Source organism: Podarcis raffonei, chromosome 9 (genome assembly GCF_027172205.1).
Source record: "Podarcis raffonei isolate rPodRaf1 chromosome 9, rPodRaf1.pri, whole genome shotgun sequence".
Lineage (NCBI taxonomy): Eukaryota > Metazoa > Chordata > Lepidosauria > Squamata > Lacertidae > Podarcis > Podarcis raffonei.
Genome location: NC_070610.1, coordinates 34,488,307 through 34,510,903, shown reverse-complemented (window position 1 = coordinate 34,510,903; position 22,597 = coordinate 34,488,307). Strand labels below are relative to the sequence as shown.

General features: G+C 40.6%; 1 protein-coding gene across 2 annotated transcripts in view; it reads left to right on the top strand.

The window, feature by feature from the left end:
- GALNT7 (polypeptide N-acetylgalactosaminyltransferase 7) overlaps positions 1-22,597 on the top strand; it is a 44,704-nt gene that overhangs the window by 2,884 nt on the left and 19,223 nt on the right. For both annotated transcript variants that reach the window (XM_053402744.1, XM_053402743.1), the window contains exon 2: positions 18,192-18,652. In XM_053402744.1, the coding sequence (XP_053258719.1) occupies positions 18,192-18,652 (461 nt within the window). The remainder of the gene's footprint in view (positions 1-18,191; positions 18,653-22,597) is intronic.

Here is a 22,597-nt window from a genome sequence, read left to right as displayed (position 1 = left end):
TGCAGGGCCCATCTTTTTATTTGCTCTTTGACTTATAGTGGATGAATTTTTAAGCTTTTGACTAATGAGATCTGCATACTTACCTGAAAACTCAGAGTCATAGGATTCTAAAGACTAAAGTTTCATAGGGCACGTTTGTTTGAACAGTGACTTTAGTTTTACAAACTCCTGTACTGTTTTTGCTGGCAGAAGAATTATAGGGAGGAGGTACTTCCATTGCCTCATTATTCAGACTGAAGGTGCTAAGGGACAGAAGAAAAACCTAAGGCTTTCTGCATATGCTCTTGCACTCATACTTGGCCTCACTGCCTGTTAGTCCCTAAAGAAGTACTTAGTGGTGTTTAGTTTTGTTTGCTTGAGTGAACCCAGCCGGATATTGCTGCAAATGACAGTGCTGCATTTACAGCATAGAACAGTTAAAGTGAGGTCACACTTAATGAGCTCTAGGGCTGAAGTAAGTATGGAAATCAGTTTCTAGAGAAGATTGCATGCAAAAATTTATAGTGTATAGTATTGTTTATTGTGTACTGTTCCTTAATGCAACAATTTGGACATTAAATGTAATTTTCACAACCCTTAACATCATATATAGATCAGTGGAATTTTTTAAAAATTGGGCATGGGTCCTCAATATAAACATGTGCTTGCTTTTAAAGCCAGTAAATGTTCTGACTTTCTGTTTTCAAAATGTTAAAGGCTCCTTTTAACCATTTCAAAAACCATGATCTTTATAAAGTTCTGCCTTTATAATACTGAAAGACCTATAGGGTAGAGAGCAAGGGCTTGAATTGCCAGGCTTCTGTCTTCTTTGCTCTGTGCCAAACTGTACTGTGGTACCTCGGAAGTCGAATGGAATCTGTTCCAGAGTCCGTTCGACTTCCAAAATGTTCAGAAGCCGCGTCGGACATTTGGGTTCCAAATAAGGTTCGCAAACCGGAACACTCGCTTCCGGGTTTGCAGCATTCGGGAGCCAAAACGTTCAACTCTCAAGGTGTTCAGGATCCAAGGTATGCCTGTATAAAGTGCAGCAGGACAGTGAAAGGCAGTGAAAGACAGTGATAGGGACATAGGAAGCTGCCTTATATTGAGTCAGGCCATGTAGTCCATCTACCTCAGTATTTTCTGCACAGACTGGCAGCAGCTGTCCAGGGTTTCAGACTGCTGTATTTTCCCTAGCCCTACCTGGAGATGCCAAGGATTGAACCTGGGACCCTCTGCATGTATGAATCTTACAAAAACTATAATTTGAACATTCTGCAGAGAAACTTCCTTTTATTGTTGTTGATTGTAGTTGCAATCCCACACAATAGGGTTTTAGCCGAATACTGGACTGTAGTCTGTGCTGGACTATAGACTTTGTGTAAAGAAGCATTCAGTGCTACAAGACTGTTTTCTAAAAAATAATTGTTTAGCAGTGAACTGTCTGCTTTTGGGGCAGTGTGCCATGAAATTGGTTTACATGTAGTTCACTGAAAAAATAACATCCTCACCAATGTGTTATACATATGGACAGAGCACAGATTGTTAAAGTGAGAGGTGCAATGCCAGCTGTATATGGAAAATATTGCTGATAGAATATGAAAAAATGGAAGGAAGAACAAGCCTCAAACAGGGCCGTAAATCACAGCTTTCTGACACTTGTATGGCTTGTGAAATCCTGGACAGCTGAATACCTTGGTTGCAGAATTTCCTCTTAAACATGTGTTGCCGGTAGCTTGTAAAAAATAGTATTCTGTGAGGCCAGGCCAAAGAAACAGATTTGCAGGTTCAACAACTCTGTGAACTTTTATAGAGAATCTCTGTAGTTTAGAATCTATATTAAACTAAGCCAGTTCATTCTAAGCAAGAAATGAGCTATTTCACCATAGTGACTGGATGTGTAGGCACTGCCTCAGGTAAGTTAGGGTTCAGAGTAGAAAATGTCTTTTAAAATAAAATTGCAAGTTGTGAGAACACGGAAAGGAAAAATAATAAAGCAGCTACAACATTAAAAGGCTGGTGCTGTTGATCCCCCTAATCATGCTGTTAAGGGGGATTGTGGAAGGGCTGCTGAAGGGGGAGAGGGTTTGGCATAAGGAAACTCCAGCATGTTTTGTGCATGAATTCATGTTTCAAACCCTAGGGGATCTTGCTTTATCTCTGTTCCCCTCAGTGTGAAGATCTGTTCCTGTAAACTCATGACATTTCCATTTAAAGTAGCTGAAATCTGTTTCTATAATAGGGCTTATTAAAAGTGTTAGTAAGTTGTACTGTGTGGGGGAAAAAGAAATTATGATCTCTGCCAATGATATTAAGTAGGTGTAATGTCTTCTGAGTAAAAAGTGTTTCTCTGAAAGCTATCTGTGGCTCTGAAAGTAAGCTTATGACTGGTGCTCAGGGCAAAGTGAATGTTACCATGGGAATTTCATATTTGGAGTTCCCCACAGATTTTTCCCTTTAAAAAAAATCAAAAAGATGCAGAGAAGTAAAGGGTAATTTCATCTCTGTGTGTTAACCCTTTGCCCCCATAGTGATTCTTTGACTTAATTCCCCTTCTACTCTGAAGCTGCATAAAATCTAGGTTGGCTCCTGCCTCCTTTATGGGTGACTAGCAAAAATGGCTTCTTAGGATCAGTCAGAGAAATTTTTTTTGGGGGGGGGAATTGGATCTATTTTTCTTGAAGGTAGATCATGTGCCATGAAAGGTGTATCATAGATATGTGTGGGCAGACAAGGTGCTAAGCATTTTTACGGAATTATTTGCAAGTCTAGAATGAGGTTTATTAGAGGTGTAAGGTAATATATGCTAATTTATGTCCATATACTACACATTATAGAGAAGAAAATACAGGATTGTAGTATTTTCATAAGTGTCATATTTGCTATAACAGCCTTCAGTATTCATGACATTTTCTTTATAAAAGTGATCTGTCAGCTAAAAATCGAGTGGTGAGGGGTTGTATACTTTGGGGGATGATAACACTGATTATGAAACACTGAAAAGTCTTTTTAACTTCAGCATCAAGGCTGTAATAAATTTGAGTGCCAGGCAGAAAAGCAGCAGGGTTACTGATGTGTTTCCTTGAATGCACACTTACAGCTTCATTCAAGCAGTGAAAGCCATATCGGGTCATTTGTAAGAAGTCTCGTGTGACAACTACTCATAGCTGAGATTTCTTTTTTCTTACAAAACCTGTAAGAACAGGTCATAAATGAGAAGCAGTCCTTATGCATTTTTCCTGGTTACTTATAGGGTGCATACATCATTGCCTTCTGGTTACTTGAATAATTTGATTTAGCCATAGGCTAAAAACTTTCTTCATTTCTTAGAAGGGTGGTAGCATTGGATTGTCCACACCAAATTCTCAAATTACTTGGCTTGATTTATTTCCTGGTTATGGATAGCCATGGTTGGCAACTAGTTTTCAGGAGGTCAAGCTGCCCCTTTGACACATGTCTGTCCTTTCTCTCAGCCTCCTTGGAAGTGAATCTGGACATGGGAGGAAAAGGAAGGACAAAGAATGTTATGTCATAAAACTAAATTCCAGAGTGGATTAAAATATTTTCTTTAAAAAAAAAAGTAATGATGAGATTGCCTTTGAATAATCTGGTTAATACTATATAATATTGATATAAGCATGTTAGCCCTGCAGTTAATCTCTACACTGGCTCATTGCTTCTCCCAGATACATTGAGGGTGTTGAGCAATCCTAACTTTAGCCCCAGAAAATTGCAAGCTTAACTTGCTCATGCTGCCAAGAGCAGGTGGTAGGTTTCCTGATTTTTTCCCCAGTAATCTGGTTCCAGTCTGGTATGGCTGAGAGGCCCAAGGATCAGACCTCTTGGGGGATTCATGGGGCTTTAGATCCAGCCAGTCCAAAGCACCTGACACCCATACATCAACACCCCATTTAGGGACTTTCTGCTGCGTACTTCCAGCAGAAGAAATGCTGGTGGTAGCTCGCCACCTGAATGGGCAAACTAGGCCTCCTCTGTGGTCTTTCTGCCTCTCTGCCAGTGGTAGTCAGCAGAGAGCAGACTACACAGTATCCAAACCCCCAGCCATCGACACTGGGTGTTCATAGGTAAGGATTGCATAGCTAAAGGTTTTTCTACGCAAAGGAATCAATTTGAGCACTTCTCAGATGTAAGTATATTTACTTTTCCTACCAAACACAGGCATTACATTTCACCTGATGAAAATAAAGTGAGTGCTCTATTCTGGCCAGCAGCTGTCAGACTTTGCTGTGACCTTGTCAGTCACAATCATTTCGTTTTTGTTTGCCTCTTATTTTGGGGAGGGTGGGGCTAGACCAAGGCAGAACTGCACAGAAAGGAGCCATGCTACGTAAAACAAAAAGAGGAAATTCTCCAGTGCACAAGTTTATGGTCGTGGTCCCCCATACTTAACCTCACAAACTGCCATGTGTAAGAAAAACAATAAACAAATGTTTTAGACATTCCATTTATAGGTCTAAAGAAAGAGCAAGTTGGAAACTGTAAACAGTGCAACAAAGAGATGCACGGCCTGGTTAGAAGAATGAAACAACAGTATAAATCATATGCTGCTTAATTGTACAGTAAAGTAACATTGTGGTTAATTTGTGCCATTGTTTAGGAAAATATGAAGTATCTGTGGGAAACTTCAGTTAAATCACAGCTTTAAATTAGTGGTTTTTTCCCTTGCAGATTAAAAACATTCTTTATGCCTTAATCAACCCACGCTAATAAATGCACTGGGTGTTAGTGGAATAGAATTCTGAGATCTGTATGCAAATCTCCAACCTGTCCGCCATGGCCTAACCTTGGGCTAGTCACAATCCCTCCAAATAACCTACAGGCGGCAAATATTTTGCACGGGAGTTCCGTTCCTGACCCCTCCACATGGTTTGGGCCACTTGCTCCATGTTTGGGCCACTTCTGGGTCAGCAGCGATAAGTGTGTGCATGATTGCACATCAATTGGACGTGTGTAAAATGGTTGCTGCCTGTATTTTACATGTTGTTGTGATAATAACTTCGGGGGAATAAGGAAATCTAGTATCCAGTTTCCAAAAGTTCCATGGAGGGATACAAATTGGCTTTTGATATTTTAGGAGCACCTGCATATGACCTAATTACATTAGATGTTGCTACCTGAGAATACTGAAGTTTCTTAATTTTACAAATAATCCAAAAAAATACCTTTGAGGTATTTGAATAGTCAGTCCAATTATTACTGCTCTTGTTTATTTTGGACTATATAGCAAAACATCATTTGTGATCTTTACAAAATCAGTAAAAGTGAATCTTCATTGTGTCAGATATCACTTGGACTATTGAAGAAATGTCTGGTACTCCTGGAACTGCATACATGCCATTTCCATCACATCATAATACATTGGAGCATACTAATTAAATATGTTCCCAATATATTTGTTATGTAAGGAAAACAGTTTGCTGTTCCAGAGCTACATTGTTTATGTAAGTTATCACTCCATCTAAATTCAAGAGGCGTGCACTTACAGAATTGTAGCAGACAAGAAACAAAAGCACATTCAAGAAGACTCCAAAGTTTGCAAAAATACAAATAAAACTTTTAAATAAGCCCCCATAAGAAGGAACACACCCACAAAAAGCCTAATGTGTCAGTGCTGGAGCTCCAGAAGCTGTGAACTGTTGCATGTCAGATTGAAAAGTAAAACCAAGGTTGGGGGAGTTGGCTTGCTAGAATATCTAGTAGCTTATAGGGTTCCAGAGGATGGCATGACTGTATGGCTTGAACCTTGAACAGGTGCAGGCGTGGTTGTGAGTTAAGGATATACCTCATTACAGGCAGTGACCATTTTAGGCACATCCAGTTCACACATGATTCCCAACATGCATGTCCTTTTGGACCCAGAAGAAGGCAGAATGGTGCGGGGCACACATAGATGCACTCTACTGATGTGCACAGGGGCAAGGAATAGAAACCCTAAATGAAACGGTAGCCATCTGTATTTTCTTGCAGGTCCCAATTTTTTTTGCTTGGACTGCACAATAATTTGGATGCCCCAAACAAGCAGTCAAATATGCTGAAGTGTATCTGGCTGTTGATTTATTTTTTAAAAAGTAAGAACTTGGAATAGTAGATGTGGCTCTTGTTGCAATAGATTTCATATGCAAAGATGAAGCCTGACCAAGAGGAATGGTGAAACAAAGACAAAATGCATTGTGCTGCTTCTGAAATAGGTAACAAAATGAGGAAAGTAAAAGTGATTATTTAATAATATTACTTAGTATTGATATATCACTTCCCCTAAAATCCTGCAGTATTACATGTTCTCCAATTAATCCTTGCAACAAGCCATCATGACTGTCACCATATTAAAGCTGGACTTCTGAAGCAGAGAGATAGTGGCTTGCCTAAGGCCATCCAGCAAGTTCATGACTGAGGTCAGATTTGAACTAGGTCAGACTTAAATACATTGGTAAAATGATGGGCCACAGCTCATTTCCAGAAGCTTTCCTTTAGAGTAGGCACTCAGCTATTTTATTAAAGTTTCTATTTACATTCTATAAACCAGTCCCTATTATCATAGCAAGCAGGCTAAGCTCATTCTAATTTTACAGGCTCATCTTAAAGCTTATTTAAAATTTGGTAAAAGAGGACACAGATCCTGTTTTGCGTTAAGAAGCGCTAGCTCAGTTCAGTAAACTTGTGACTTGCAAATGGGCAGCAAAAGTTATTTAATGTATTATCCTTCCGCTACTGTACTATGATGCTAGACTATTGTGCAAGGCATGGGTTTCATGCAACATCCCTCTCTCTGAGAGTAGCAGTCCCTATAGATCAAACTACTGTATTGACACTATAAAGTTTGTTAGACACACAAAATGTGAATTATATTAAGTTTCACGACATTATAAATAAGTTAAAGGTAATATTTTCAAAGGACATTGAGAGCATTTGGAAGAAACAGCAACCTTCTTTTCACTGGATGCTGAGAAAGGTTAAGGAATCCACAGGCACCTTTCTGTTCTTCTGAAGTTGCTGCCAAGTGTCCATTTATAAGCTCTTTAGCACTGTGTTTTAAAATGTCAGAGCAGAGAATGATGAAACTCCCCCTAGAAAGCTTTTCATTTGCTTTTGTGAGATTTGTTTATATGCCCTGTTTCACAATCAGTGAAGAATTCTTATTAAACTTAAAATATTGGTTTGGATATTTTTTTTAAAAAAACAAAACATTTTGCCTTTCAGAAACAATTAAATGCTAGATAATGCAGAAAGGTAATTCTTTTTTACAGTGAGATTTGAGTAATGCTATGTGGAACATAATGTGTTTTATTTATTCTGTTGTATTACTAGCTTTTTAATACAGTTTCTGAACAATTCTGCAGCCCCGTCTTTGTATCTGTCTGACTCTGTAGGTATTTCAGTTAGCTGTTGTATATGACCTTGGGCTGTTAATACTGCGTTGTTGGCACCTGTCTCTCTCGAGAGAAAATGAAGTGGGCCTTTGGGGGTGAAGTTAAAACTGCTACGTTAGCACCACCAAAGTGACCTCCCCAGGGCGCAAGCCTGGGCAGTGTGTATGGAGGTCCCGGGCTGCCCAGACAATACTGCCCTCTTGGCCTCTTGGATGTGGTCCAAAGGAAAGCAGAGCAATATGTTTGGCACCAGCTTGGCTGCAGGACTTGCTGGAAGGAGGCATACAAGGCACCATCCAACCATCTTAGAGACTCCACTCCAGATTTGTGTAGGGTTTACCGTATTTTTCGTCCTATAGGGCGCACCGGCCCATAGGGCGCACCTCGTTTTTTTTGGGGGGGTGAATAAAAAAAATTATTCCCCCCCCCCAGCCGCGGCTGCCACCCCAAGCCTTGCGCACACCTGCCCGAAGCACGGGGCACCCTCCGGAGGGCTACCCGTGCTTCAGGCGACAGGCTGCCGCCCCAAGCCTCGCACGCCCGGCGGGACCTCCCGCCGGGCGCGCGAGGCTTGCGGACACTCGCCCGAAGCACGGGGAGCCCTCCGGAGGGCTTCCCGTGCTTGGGGCGACAGGCTGCCGCCCCAAGCCTCGCGCGCTCGGCGGGACCTCCCGCCGGGTGCGCAAGGCTTGTGGACACTCGCCGGGGCTGCAGGCTGCTGCCCACAAGCCTTGTGAGCCCGCGGGAACTCCCGCCGGGCTTGCAAGGCTTGCGGATAGCTTCCTGAAGCCTGGAGAGCGAGAGGGGTCGGTGTGCACCGATGCCTCTCGCTCTCCAGGCTTCAGCGAAAGTCTGCATTCGTCCCATAGGACGCACACACATTTCCCCTTTGGTAAGTTTTAAAAGCTTAACTTACCAAATGGCTGCAAAAGAAGTTTTGGAAAAGCTTCAAAAATCACCAAAGTCTTTAAAAACCTCAAAAAAGGCTACTATGTACACTGCGTTCTATGAGTTGCTCCTCGAAGTCAAGTCGCAACTGTATTAACGGTGTTAAGAAAAAGGAAACAAACTTGCAAGACGTTTTCGTCTTGGGAAGCAAGCCCATAGGGAAATTCGTCTTGCGAAGCAGCTCAAAAAACGGAAAACCCTTTCGTCTAGCGAGTTTTCCGTCTTGCGAGGCATTCGTCTTGCGGGGCACCACTGTAAAAGAGGAAACATTGTGAGGATTTGAGGCTGCACTCCTAAACACAGCATTATGTCGCTCTGTGTTTCTCCTCCGCCCCCACTCAGTCCTTTGACCCTGTTGTAAGATTCAACCATTTAGCCTGGTCAGGTTTTGTACATGGAATGGGGGAGGTGTCGCCATGACTTCCATCTTAGGCAATCTTAGTAATAGTCATTGGTAGACATGTCCTCTGTAAATGCGAGTGGTTTTCCTCACATCCTCTTTGCAGCGAATTCTGTATATTAAATATGTGCTGCTTGACAGACTGTTTTCTTTTGTCTGTCTTCAGTCTAATGTTATCTGATATTGGGTGACCTTGAACTGCTGTATTCTATCCGCTTTCTCCACCCAATGCATAACTTTATCTATTTTCACTAATTAGGTCTGCCAGGTCCCCAAGTCTGAGCATCTAAACTTGCACTAAACAAATTACTTGCTGATTACGCATATCATTAATTGTGCATTTTATACCAACATATTTTTTTCTTCCCCCAGCAAGTACCACATAAAGTTGGGAAAGGAGCAATGGAATGATCTTCTTACCAGCCCATTCACGCATAGGACCAGGAAGCAGTAGATCTTTATTCTCTGCCCTACCTGCATGTTGCAAGGGGGTTATCTTTCTTTCCTTGATTCTGCTGCCCCCCTAGCTTGTAAATAGCATTAGCTTTTCTCCTCAGTTAATATGGGAAGTTGACGTTTCAAATATTAGAGGGAACTGCTTGTGTTAATCTTGAACCTCCCTTGTAGCTGAGTAAAATCTTATAGTAAAACTTTGGTTTTAGTAGTAGAGTTAGAATGACATGTGCACATAGTTTGCGGAAATGAGTCCTAAAAATAAAAATGCTGCTTGAAAGTAAGTCCTGTTGATTTCAACAAGGTTTCATTAATTTCTGAATATGTAAAACATATGCTAAAGATCAGTAAATGGAAGATAATCCAAAGAATCAAAAGATCTTTCTGAGCCCAGTGCACAGTTCACCTCCAGCCTCATCAACCTCAGCAGTTTTGAGTAAGACTCAGCTTGACACCTGTAAAGTGGAAATAATGGACACTGCACAGTTTTGTTATGATGCTGTAATAAATATGGTGAATCCTGGTAAAATGCACGGCTTAGTTTAAAACTGAGCACTACAAATCATAATATGTGAACATATGATTGTACCCAAAAGTAGAGTCAGTCATGCAGAGCATTGAAACAAAACAAAAAACTTCACTGGAAAGCACCCAGTTTATTAACATCCATGAGAATGGGATTTGACTCTTATTTGTATACTGCAACAACTGGGAATGTTACCACTTTTGAGATAAATGGGCGCTGTAATTTTTAAGCCTGATGTATTTTTAAATAGTCTGAACACTTTGCATTCCCAGGATTGGGAAAAAGAACAGAAATTTCAAAAACTAGAGCAAAAGGCAAATCTAAAATTCAAATACATGTATAAATAAGAAACCAGAAATGATGCATGCATGCAGGCTGCAGAATATGTGTTAGTGGAATCAGTCCTGCTTTGCAATCTGTTGGAAGGGATTACTCAAATTCCAGCTTGCTGGTTCAAATGTCATAGCAAACTGGTTTGACAAACCAGATTTTTTTTTCTATTAAATTGGATGCATGAGAGTGGAGTGGGCATGTTTTCTGGTTCTACAGTACAGACAAGAATGACAAACTTTCAGTCATGTATTTCTCTTAGAAGGCATAAATCTAGGTCAAACTGCATGTGAAGTGTATTAACGTAGAAATTGATTATTTCTTCTGCAATCCTTGAGCATGACTGCACACAGTGTTCTCAGTTGCTTGTTGTCTAGTCTACCATTCTAACTTTTCATGAAGTTACATAAAGTAGGTTGATTGACTGATTTGAAATCTGAATTCTGTTGTGTGGGCTGTGGGGGGGGTGGAGTCCCATTTTTGCCCTTATCAATATTGCCTTAATTAACTGACTGTTCTCCAGCTCACCACCTCCAACCCCAATGGTGTAGAGTTATCAAAACATCTTATCGCACATGGAAGATTGTAGAAGGGGTGGTGTATTTTCAGGAGGAGACTGAAACCTGCGCAAGTATTTCTCGCACCAATAGATATTTTAAGTTATGTATTTGAAAACAGGCAGAAAACACATTGTTGTTGTTGTTTAGTCGTTTAGTCGTGTCCGACTCTTCGTGACCCCATGGACCAGAGCACGCCAGGCACCTCTGTCCTCCACTACCTCCCGCAGTTTGGTCAGACTCATGTTTGTGGAAAACACATTACTTAATAATAAATTAATCTCCAGTGATGGGAGACTGCACAAGAAACATATGTAGGCTGCATTGAGTTCTGTAGAAGAAAGGCAAGATATAAATTTACCTACATAATTATGATGCTTCATATATAGTCATTAGTAGTCATCAAAAGTATTCATAGAATCATAAGAGTTAGGGAGACCCTCCTAGGCCATCTCTAATTTAACCCTCTGCTGGATGCAAGAAATTAAGAGTTGAATATACTCAAGAGATGGCTGTGCAGCCACTGCTTCAAGATCTCCAGTGAAGGAGAGAGAGCCCATCCCCAAGTAATTCAGTCATGAAGACTTCCATGTGGTATGAAATATTTCTGTAAGGATTGGAGAATTTAATACTTATCCAGAAGACCATAAATGTATTTCTGGAAGACGATTTGGGAATTTGATCTGATTCTAATATAGCTGCATTCTATTGTAACCTTATGATTTCACAGACACGTTCTTCTTTCTACCGCCCAACTGCTCTTTCTCTCACCCTTTTCTATTCAAAGTTATCTGTGACCTGTACTGTAAATAATACGCAGGATAAGTAGATCACTTTTGTTACATCATATTTCATATGGGTTGCTATTGCTATCTCAATCTCTTCCTTTATGGTACTAAAGTCTGGGAAGCTACATTAGAGTTGGCAGCTGCCTGTGATGTGCAAAACTAGTGGCTTGCAGTTTTATGTCTAAGGTGTCAGGATTCTACTCTGCTCTAAAATCACATGAATTAATTAGTTGAAGGGTAAGCCTTTTGAGCATGTACAACTTGGAAATCTCACACAACTTGCTTTAGTCTTCGGATGACAAATGGATTGTTATAGGTCACATTCATTAAATATGTGCTCTATGTTCCCCATAATGTTTTCAATAGTACTGCCGAAAGGAAAGCTTAAGATGCAAATTCTAGCAGGTGCCTTAAGAGAGCGGCTGAAAAATGAGCAAAAATAATGTCAGGGCAGTCTTTTGGAGAGATGAGACACAAAATCATATGCCTTTTTTTTCTTTTTTTGACAGGCAAGTGCTGAAGAGTTGAGTAATAAGCCTCTTCCTTGCAGGCAAATAGATAGTAGCAAGCAATGATATGTTTGACTTATTGGCACCAACCAACTCTCCCAAGGCTAGAATCTACAAAACCTCATGAAGTAAGACAGGAAAAGAACAAAGCTTAAGGCTGCAGTCCTGAATACACTTACAAGGGAGCAAGCACAGAGGAACTTATATTGAGTAAACTGCACTGTTTGATGGGGTTTTTTAAATCTCCTCTACAAATTAATTTGCATGTTCTGTTGGATTACTTGTTAAAGTGTTGTGCAGAGGGTTCCCAGTTTGCTTTCCAGCAAATATGTTTCCCAAGCTTCAGCTTGAAAAAATATATAGCCTGCAAACAACAGGGAACAGACAAGCCTCAACATTTAAATAAAATACCTGCAAATATATTTCTGAGGCGTATGTAAAAAGGAACAGCAATTTGATTGGGGAGGGAGAGCTTGATGCAAAGGAAAGCCTGAGTATGAATGAGTGTTTATATTTTGTTAATTCTAGTTTTGCCAACTCAGCATGATGAAAGTGGCTTATTTGTGGAAGAACTGGGATTTTCTGATTCCTGCCTTCAGTTCTGCAATAATACGTCTAACACAGTAAAGAAGTCTCTTCCCACCATGCAGTATAAGCCATTTTGAAGCAGAGAAAGATCTTAAAAACAGCTAAAGCCGTGAAATGCACCAAATAGTCAGTTCCAGGTGGTGGTGGTGGTGGTGGTGGTGGTGGTGGTGGTGGTGGTGGTTATTATTATTTAGTTAAACCCCGCCCATTTGGCTGGGTCTCCTCAGCCACTTTGGATGGCTTCCAACAAAATATTAAATTTCATAAAATTTATTTCATAAAATTTTTACACCACTTGATTATTTAAAAAAACCATAAAACCAAGAAAAATCCACGACTATACTATGCAACATGCAAAAGTTATAACTCTAAAACAGATTAAAATTGCCTCAACTTTCTAAGCATCTGGGTAGGCTTGTCTAAGCAAGAATGTTTTTAGCACTGAAAAGAGTACAGTGAAGGCGCCTGCTAGATCTCAACAGTCAGGGAGTTCCAAAGTGTAGGCGCTGTTCTGTTCTGACAAGGCCTCACTCCTGTCAGCAGTTGTGCTTCGGAATCAAGCACAGGGGAAGCCCCACATAGAGCACATTGCAGCAATCCAATCTTGAAGTAACCAACACATGAACTACTGTGGCAAGGCTTTCCCGGTTAAAGAATGACTGTATCTGTCCACCAGTTGCAGTTGGTAAAAGGCACTTCTAGCTACTGAGCCTCCAGTGACAACCTCCTTGACTTATGTGAGTGACCCAGTATAACTGGTAATATATCTACACTGGCACAATGATCTTTCTACCCATTTAATTGCTGGCAATGCAGATATTACAATCAACTTGGTTAAAATCTGTTTTCCTAATCTCGCATGGTAGTTACTTCTGCCCAGTAAAATAGCTTGCTGGCCAGTGCCTCCCATATTCAGAGCCTTTATTTCAGAACGAATGCTTTGATGTGCATGTCTAAAGATGTTTCCTTTACATCTTTACGTGTTAGATTATTCAAAATGGCTCTGCGTATTTTAATTACTTACTGTATGCTCTACCATGTTGCTGTCTGTATATCAAACAGCAACAGCTCTTGTGAAGAAACTAATACTCATCCATTAAGATTTATGATGATTCTATTTTTTCCCTGTATTGCTACTTCAGAAGTGTAACAGAGAGGCTTCTGTGAAGCACTTCCCTCAGCCGAGATAAGAATGAAATACATTACATGAAGTTATTTTCTTTTACAAATTTGTAAGAACTCAGTTCTCACTTGGACAGTCTTGGGAATCATCATAAGCCTGGGAATCAAACCAGTCAAACAAACAAGTGATTTATGATTCATTGTTCTTCCTGATGAGTGTGCTAATGTTAATGTAAAATTATTCCAGCCCAAGTTATTAAATACTGTAGCTCAGTATCATATCAAGTAAAAGTGAAATTGTACTCTTATAAATTAAAAATCTTAACAAGAACATCAAAGGTATAAAAGCTTTTCCTGTGATCACAAGGGAATGTATAGATGGTTTTTGTATTTCTAATTCATAGGATCCAGGCAGCTGTGCTTATGATTTCCACACAAGTCTTTACTGGGAGATTTGGCTGGCCTGTGTGGAGGATGGCAAAATATACTGGCTTGTCTACATTGCTGCCTGCACCAATTTTAATTTTGTCGTTTTGCATTCATATTTTATCCAGGCATTGTCTTTGGGAATGTTTTACCATTCATATTTTAAGTCTGTGATAATTCAACTTGGCCATTCCTTTATTTAAAAATTTACACCCTGCTTTTAAAAAAATTAACTCCAAAACAGCTTCAGAAAAAACTGTGAAATGCATAAAATAGTAGGGTGCCCCAAGGAATATGGATTATGCAGAACTCATTCTCCCCAGCAAGGAGGTAAAATGTTGGGGCAGATCGGGGAATGCTTTGGATCTGCTGGATCCCAAGCCCTCCTGTTCTTTTGGCATGCCTCCAGCGTTGAAGGATTTTCCTTCTTCCCATTGGAACGGGGGAATTATTATTATCATTAATATTTTAAGAAAAGGAAATGCAGTCCCCCTTCCCCCAGATTGACAATTCATCTGAAGTGGCCTCTCCTGACATGATAGGATTGCTCTGTACATTAAATGCTATGAAAGTTTTATGCTATAAGTGAAATTCCCACTATTGCAGTTGTGTGTGCTGAGTAGATTTTCTTATATATCTGTTGATTCTGGTCATATTGTTCCGCATTCTTGCCATACCTTGGTTGTCTCTTATTTTTATGTTTTTGATGAGTTGAGAGCTATATCATAACCTCTGGAGTTGTCATGAAATTCAGCAGCTAACTATGTAAGGAGCAGTAACATTATGTTCTTAGCTTTAAGACAACTAGTGAAAATTATTGTGATTGATTGATTGATTGATTGATTAGTTAGTATACTGCAGGCATAGACAAACTCGGCCCTCCAGATGTTTTGGGACTACAACTCCCATCATCCCTGACCACTGGTCCTGTTAGTTAGGGATGATAGGAGTTGTAGTCCCAAAACCTCTGGAGGGCCGAGTTTGCCTATGCCTGGTATACTGGCTTCCATCTGTAGATCTCAGGGCAATTCACAACATAAAAATACAAGATCAAAAAGCACAAAATACACAATAAAAACAAACCAGTAACCCCCTCCAAATTCCTTTTGTTGAATAGATAAACATTCCCAGATACAATCTAGATACCTTTGTTTATGTTACCACACTGTTTGTGCTGCAGTTAATGAAATCTGAAAGTACAAACTGGCCCACATAGTATCGGTATCTTTATTATCCATCACTGATTGAAATGCAGATTGTAATATGCTGTGTGAATGAAAAAAAGACAACTGCTATCTTTTCAGTTTGGGGTGATAAAAAAATCAAGAATGCCCATGGGCCAACATTCTAGTCTGTATTTTACTGCGGTTTGAAAGGTTTGGTTTAGGAAGAAGTACCTTGATCAGTATTCAATTGTATGTTAGCTTGCATAACATAGCATGTTAGAATATGGCATCTTTCTTGCATTTTCATGAATGATAGGCTGCGTTCAGTCTCTTGTATCCAAGGGAATATACCTCTGAATACCAGTTTCTGAGAATCACAAGTAGGGAGAGTGCTATTGCTATCAGGTGTTCCTTGCAGGCTTGCCATAGGCATATATGGTTGACCACAATGAAAACAAGATACTAGATTAGGCTGGCCCTTTGTCTGATCTAGCAAAGCTTTATTCAGTTCTTTTAATCTAAAGTATCTAACACACTGATCCTCACAATTCCTACCATAGAGGTTGCCCAGCTAAACAGGTGTCAAAGGGCATCAAAAGATTGGATGTGACATTTATTCTGTGATTGAAGGGATATGGCTAAGAACAGCGAGATGGAGGGGAAAGGGAAGGATGGTGGAGTTTTCTGTTAAGTTTTTTACTGTGTTCTGAACTTTTGAAATAAGTCATTTTTAATTATGAAGGTGCTGGAGCAAACAATAATGACTCTTGGGGACTCACCATTTTGGGGTTTTGGACAGAGTGCGCCGTGAATCCTCTCAATATGGCATGTTTTATTTCCTTTATTCAGGAAATAATACTGTGAGCCAGTGTGGTGTAGTGGTTAAGAGCAGTAGACTCGTAATCTGGTGAACCGGGTTCGCGTCTCCGCTCCTCCACATGCAGCTGCTGGGTGACCTTGGGCTAGTCACACTTCTCTGAAGTCTCTCAGCCCCACTCACCTCACAAAGTGTTTGTTGTGGGGGAGGAAGGGAAAGCCGCTTTGAGACTCCTTCAGGTAGTGATAAAGCGGGATATCAAATCTAAACTCTTCTTCTTTATCTAGTACACAATAGCCTCATGTAGGCTGGTCTCTCCGAAGCCACTCAAAGGTGCAGATTTTGTTAATCTTAGTTCTGTTCTTCATGCTCACTTCCATTGTGTTGTGGAAATGTCTCATACAGAGTGAGTTTTAAAATACCTTCTCTCAATGGTTTCAGTGCTTTACCTCTGTCCTCAGACAGTTCTTTTTTGATTAGAGCAACTAAAGCTGCTGTGTCAAATGAAGTTTGTGGCCTCTCTGTTGTTTTTTACTGCATTGAGCCCTGGCAGCCATTTTGGAAATGGCTCTGGCCTGCTTGGGATTCCCTGATGATCTGAGCCAGAAGTGAAAATCAGTCATCCAGAGTGCTGGTTTGTGATTCTCTGATTCTGCAGCTCATAGCCCACTTGGAACTGTTAAAAGTGTGAACAAGACTTCATTTTGGAGCAAGCTTAGCTATTTTTGATTTTGGGAAGGAAGGAGCAGCAGATGAAAACACAATATTGCCTCGGTGATGTAGCCACCCCCTTGACTGTTTGAATTTTAGTTGCAGAGATTGCATTGGCAGTGTAGATCATTTTAATCAGGTGGGTGAGAACCACTTCACCAATTGCAGTTTTCTATTTTCAAGTGACATGGCCAAAATGATTAGTAAACAGTAGTGACATCTTCATTCTTAGTAATGTGTTAACCTCCCTTGAAAACCAACTGTAGTTTCTCCTTCTCAGCTGTTCATCAGACACTGCCTTGCGTGTTATTTTTCATTTTCAGTAGTAGTTCTGGCTTGTGGGAAAGTGTGATAACTCAGCATCATATGTTGCTGCCCCCCAATGTTCAAAATCATTAGCTAGACATTCAAGTTTTCATAACTTCCAGTTTAAGAATTTTTGTCTTTGATTCAGGACCAAAAATCTTTTTTAAAGGCATCTTTTTATGTATGTATTTTTTTCTTTTAAGGAAATAGAGCTTTTCAGGACTCCAGATCATATTTGGCTTCATAAGTCTTAAATTTTCCATCTACTGCTCGTGCTATATGATGTCCTCCTGATGCCTCTCTTGTTCACAGACATGTTGTAAAATTTGTGTGTGTTGATGATGTGTGTGGACTTTGCTTATCACAAAAGTTGCAAATCATAATCTTCACACAGTTAATTTATGGAATTTTGTACCCACCTTTTGTAGTGTGCCCTTTTTTATGTGTAATATTTAATTATGTTGTTTTTAATGTATTTTTAGTCCAGTGCTTTCATATTTTATAATGGACAAAGGTAGGGTTAGATGGAAGGCCATATGGTGAGCAAAGAGTGAGAAGGAGGATCAGTTCCATACCTTAACAGTGGGAAAAGTCTCATAGATTTAGAATAAATTGTTACTGTCTCTAAAGGGGGATACAACTCTGTCAATACTGTCAAATGTCCACATATAAATCAGAAATTCAACCTTTTTATATGCAAGTACTAGCCAGCAAGACTCAAATGTAACAGTATTAGCAGCTGCACAGGTGGGTTTCAAATATTGACATTTCTTTTTAACCTTACATTTACAGATACAGTGGTACCTCGGGTTACATACGCTTCAGGTTACAGACTCCGCTAACCAAGAATAAGTACCTCGGGTTAAGAACTTAAGAACAGAAATCGTGCTCCGGCAGCACGGCGCAGCAGGAGGCCCCATGAGCTAAAGTGGTGCTTCAGGTTAAGAACAGTTTCAGGTTAAAAACGGACCTCCGGAACGAATTAAGTACTTAACCCGAGGTACCACTGTAAATTTATTAAACGTATCGAGTTGCCTGAAGAATATGTTGATTTGAACAAATTCCACAGAGATTAGAGTTACAGAATTGTTAGTGAAAGGGGCATGGAAAGCTGAAGTTGGGCCAGCAGCTCTTCCAGTTTCTTTGTTTTATAATTTTTTCTCTCCCTCTTATGTAGGATAACAAGGAAAACAGCAATCTTTTGCCAAACAATGGAGACCATGTCCTGGTTCCTGGAAATGACAAATTCAAGCCTGTGTTACCCTGGCCTCACGTCGAAGGTGTGGAAGTAGACTTGGAATCAATTCGGCGGAGGAATAAGGCCAAAAATGAAGGGAATCCTCTTGGTGGCAATAATGATCAGCAGAACATCATGCAGCGACAGTATCTCACATTTAAGCCACAGACACTGATCTACCGTGATCCCGTATTACGACCTGGAATTCTTGGTAATTTTGAACCCAAAGAACCTGAGCCTCATGGAGTTGTCGGTGGTCCTGGTGAGGAAGCCAAGCCATATGTTTTAGGACCAGAGTATAAAGAATCTGTTCAAAGCAGCATTAAGGAGTTTGGGTTTAACATGGTAGCAAGTGATATGATCTCACTAGATCGAAGCATTAATGACTTGCGTCAAGAAGAGTAAGTACCTGATCTGCCTCTTCTTTCCCCCTCTTTTAATTGTGTTTTTGTTATGTGATCTGTACGCTATGACAATCATCTTATATGAATATATATTAGCGATAGTAAAGGAAAACAATTCAGCACTTCTTTTTAAAATGAGCTTTCCTTTTTCTTTTTAGCAGAGATGTAATCATGTGCATAACACTCCTACTGAAATTAGCAGAACTTAAAAAATGCATAACTATAGCTTGGTTAGTTCCCAGAAGTATTCTAGCAGGCATTCAGATAATGTGTAATAAATTACAGTTGCTTAAACCTTGATCACATTTGATAAGAAATCATTTTTCTGTGGTGGGTAGATAGGATTTAGCCTGATATTCAAAAGTCTTATGCAATTTTCCTACCCCCTTTGATCTGCTGGGTCTTTGATATATGACCCTTAACTCTCCAATAAGGCATGATGCCATTTTCAGATGACCGTATTGCCTTCATCTGAACCAATGTGTTAGCTGTTGCAACTCAGCTGTTTGTCTAAGGCAGGCTTTCCACTATGTGATCTGTGAACAGAACTCACCAGCTTGTACTTCTGCTTGTTTTTGTTCTTTGCATTTACTGTCTGTTACAGAATGTGTTCTTTCTGAGTGAATTCAGGGGAGAACAGTACAATGGCGCCTTTTAACAGTTATGAAAAACATTCTTCCCTCCATGTTTCTGTGGTAACTACTAAAATGTAACTGTGTTGTGCAAAGATTTTGTACAGAGTTCTCATTTTGTGTTCTCTGTGTGCGAGTGTTTGATGTAAACCATCAGGTTTCGCCCACTTTCTCTTACCATCAGTAACTTAAGAGCCTTAGAATTGGAGTTCTTTGCTTCTCTACCCTTAAAATGCATAAAACCTAAGAGAGACAGGGGTTTGTTGACAAGGGGAGAAAACCCTATCCTCAGATGTGATTTCCATATCACTTTTACTGTGCATAATTGTCTGTGAGAATTCTGTGCCCTCTATATCTTATTTCTGTCATTGCTTTAGAACTTTTTGGAAGTAATAAGATCGAAGGATCAGTACATTTTCATGATCAGTTTCTTTGACTACATAAAAGGTGCTTATGATGTTGGCATTAATGTGATTTGATTGTGGTATCAATAAGGTGTTTTTCCCCCTGTAGATAGCATGATCTTGGCTTTACATCTAGATGGGTTGATTAAAGCAACCTTTGTTGCCTCTGCCGAAATATCTTACAATACCTTTGTACTCTATTCTCAGTCAATTTTCTTTGCAGGTACAATCCTTTTCAGCAGTGTGTTTTGTATATCTATGAAGCACAGGTGGTGAATATTATTTATTCCATATCAGAACTGTCCCACTGCTTCTAATTCTAACAATGCTGCAGACCCTGAAGCACATTTGATGATTAAATAAGCAAGCAAGACCATGGCAGCTGTTCCTGAAATATTTGGCTGATTTCCCAAGCATATGGGCTTTCCCCCCTTTGAAATAACATGGCAAACATTTTATGGAGCTCAGGTAACATGAGAAACATGGTTTGCTGAGGAAAACAGTCCTTTAATGCGAGAAGAAGTTGAGAACCCTTTCATTTCTTGCAAAGTCCATTTTGAGAAACCTGTTAGAAACAGCCGACTTGATCCAGTCAGCCCATGGTTCCAACTAGCCTAGTGTAAAAGGGAAAGGGAAAGGTACCCCTGACCATTAGGTCCAGTCATGGATGACTCTGGAGTTGCAGCGCTCATCTCGCTCTGCAGACAGCTTCCGGGTCATGTGGCCAGCATGACTAAGCTGCTTCTGGCAAACCAGAGCAGCGCACGGAAACGCCGTTTACCTTCCCGCTGGAGCGGTACCTATTTATCTACTTGCACTTGACGTGCTTTCGAACTGCTAGGTGGGCAGGAGCTGGGGCCAAACAACGGGAGCTCATCCTGTTACAGGGATTTGAACCGCCGACCTTCTAATCAGCAAGCCCTAGGCTCTGTGGTTTAGACCACAACGCCACCTGCGTCACCCTAGCCCTAGTGTAGCTTTCTATAATTAGGAGCAGCTCTCAGGTAGAGAGAGACGTATTGTAGCTCTGCTACCTAAGGTACTAATAAACTTGAGATGACGGGATTGAAGCTGACACCTCATATACACACACTTCATGTGTTCTGACACATAGCATTGACACTTCCCCATTGAAATAATAGTAAACGCTGTATAGAGGAGCATGCTCAGATATGTGTGACTTGATCTACTTCAGGATTATGTGCAAACGTGGTGTCCTCTCACTTTTGGGGGCAGGTTAAACTGGTTAATTCGGGGTAATGCTATAGCTCAGTGATAAAGTACATACTTTGCAAATGAAGTTCCTGTTTCGATCCCAGTTATCTCTGTCTAGGACTGGAAAAGACTCACTCTAGCTAAGGCTGAAACCCTGGACAGTCATTGTCAAGTGTATAGACCAGACGTGGGGGAATCTCAGGCTCAAGCATCAAATGCAGCCCACCAGAACTTTCTTTCTCGCCCTCGGGACTCTTCCCAGGCCACATGCCCCCTCTTCAGTCCTAATCTACACCCTTCTTAAGTACTCTTACATTATAGGAATGTGTCCTTGTACTGTGATGTCTCTTGGTTGCCTTTAGGGAAGATGAAGAGATGTCTGCTTTGCACATGAGTACGTAGAAACCTCTGAATTTTGTGTGGCTGGATACTGCCTGCAGAAGTAGTCACATCCATTGTCCCACTTTTGCCTCTGACCATGCCCCCCCCTGCCCCCATCATATGGTCCCCAGTAGTTGCTTATGAGGGAAAGCGGTTGTCAGGCTGAAAAACATTTCCCATTTCTAATGCTAGGTAGCCTAATTGTCTGAATCCGCACAAGACAGCTTCCTATACTTACAAACTTAATTTTGACATATCAAAAATGTTTTGTTGGGTGCACTATTTTGTATTGGTGGGGCAGCGAAGGGTTCCAGGCTACAGGTCTTATTCAACTAAGCTTTAGAACTATTTAAATCATGATTAAGTTAATTTCAATAGCTCTCCTCTGAGTAGGGATGCGGGTGGCGCTGTGGGTTAAACCACAGAGCCTAGGACTTGCTGATCAGAAGGTCGGTGGTTCAAATCCCCGCCACGAGGTGAGCTCCCGTTGCTCGGTCCCTGCTCCTGTCAACCTAGCAGTTCGAAAGCACATCAAAGTGCAAGTAGATAAATAGGTACCGCTCTGGCGGGAAGGTAAACAGCGTTTCCGTGCACTGCTCTGGTCCGCCAGAAGTGGCTTAGTCATACTGGCCACATGACCCGGAAGTTGTACGCCGGGTCCCTCGGCCAATAAAGCGAGATGAGCGCCGCAACTCCAGAGTCGGTCACGACTGGACCTAATGGTCAGGGGTCCCTTTACCTACTCTGAGTAAAACTGGTTGAATACCATCCAATGCTAGCTGTAGTTTTAGAGGGTTGCTAGGCTAGGATCAGCTATGATTCGTACCATTATATGTGTGGTGAGAGACTGTGATTGAAGCTTTCTTATGGTATCTTAACGTGACCTATATAACAAAAAGAAAGAGGTATCTGGTGTGCAGATGTTCTCATCTTCTCAGAGTTGCAAAACAGCAACAACAACTACAACACAGATGCTGTATGGAGACAGGAATATCTGATAATGTCTTTGCTCTGGCAGCTATAAAGATAAGAGCTAAAGTGCTGCTAAATCGGCAGCTTTGCGATATCAAGTAGAAGTACAAAAAAAATCAAGCAGAAGCACTAGGTGGCAGGATGCATTTAGCTTTAAAGCAAAACACAGTTTTAAAATGTATCTTATATATATGAAGGCTTCTTTGTTTGCAATTAGAATCACTGTCCTTCCTCTTCATACAACTTAAATAATTAGTAATACTGTACAAGATATATTGGAAGTGCTTTGAGAATTTTCAATACTGACCAATAACGTTTAATATCTTTTCTGAAGCTTG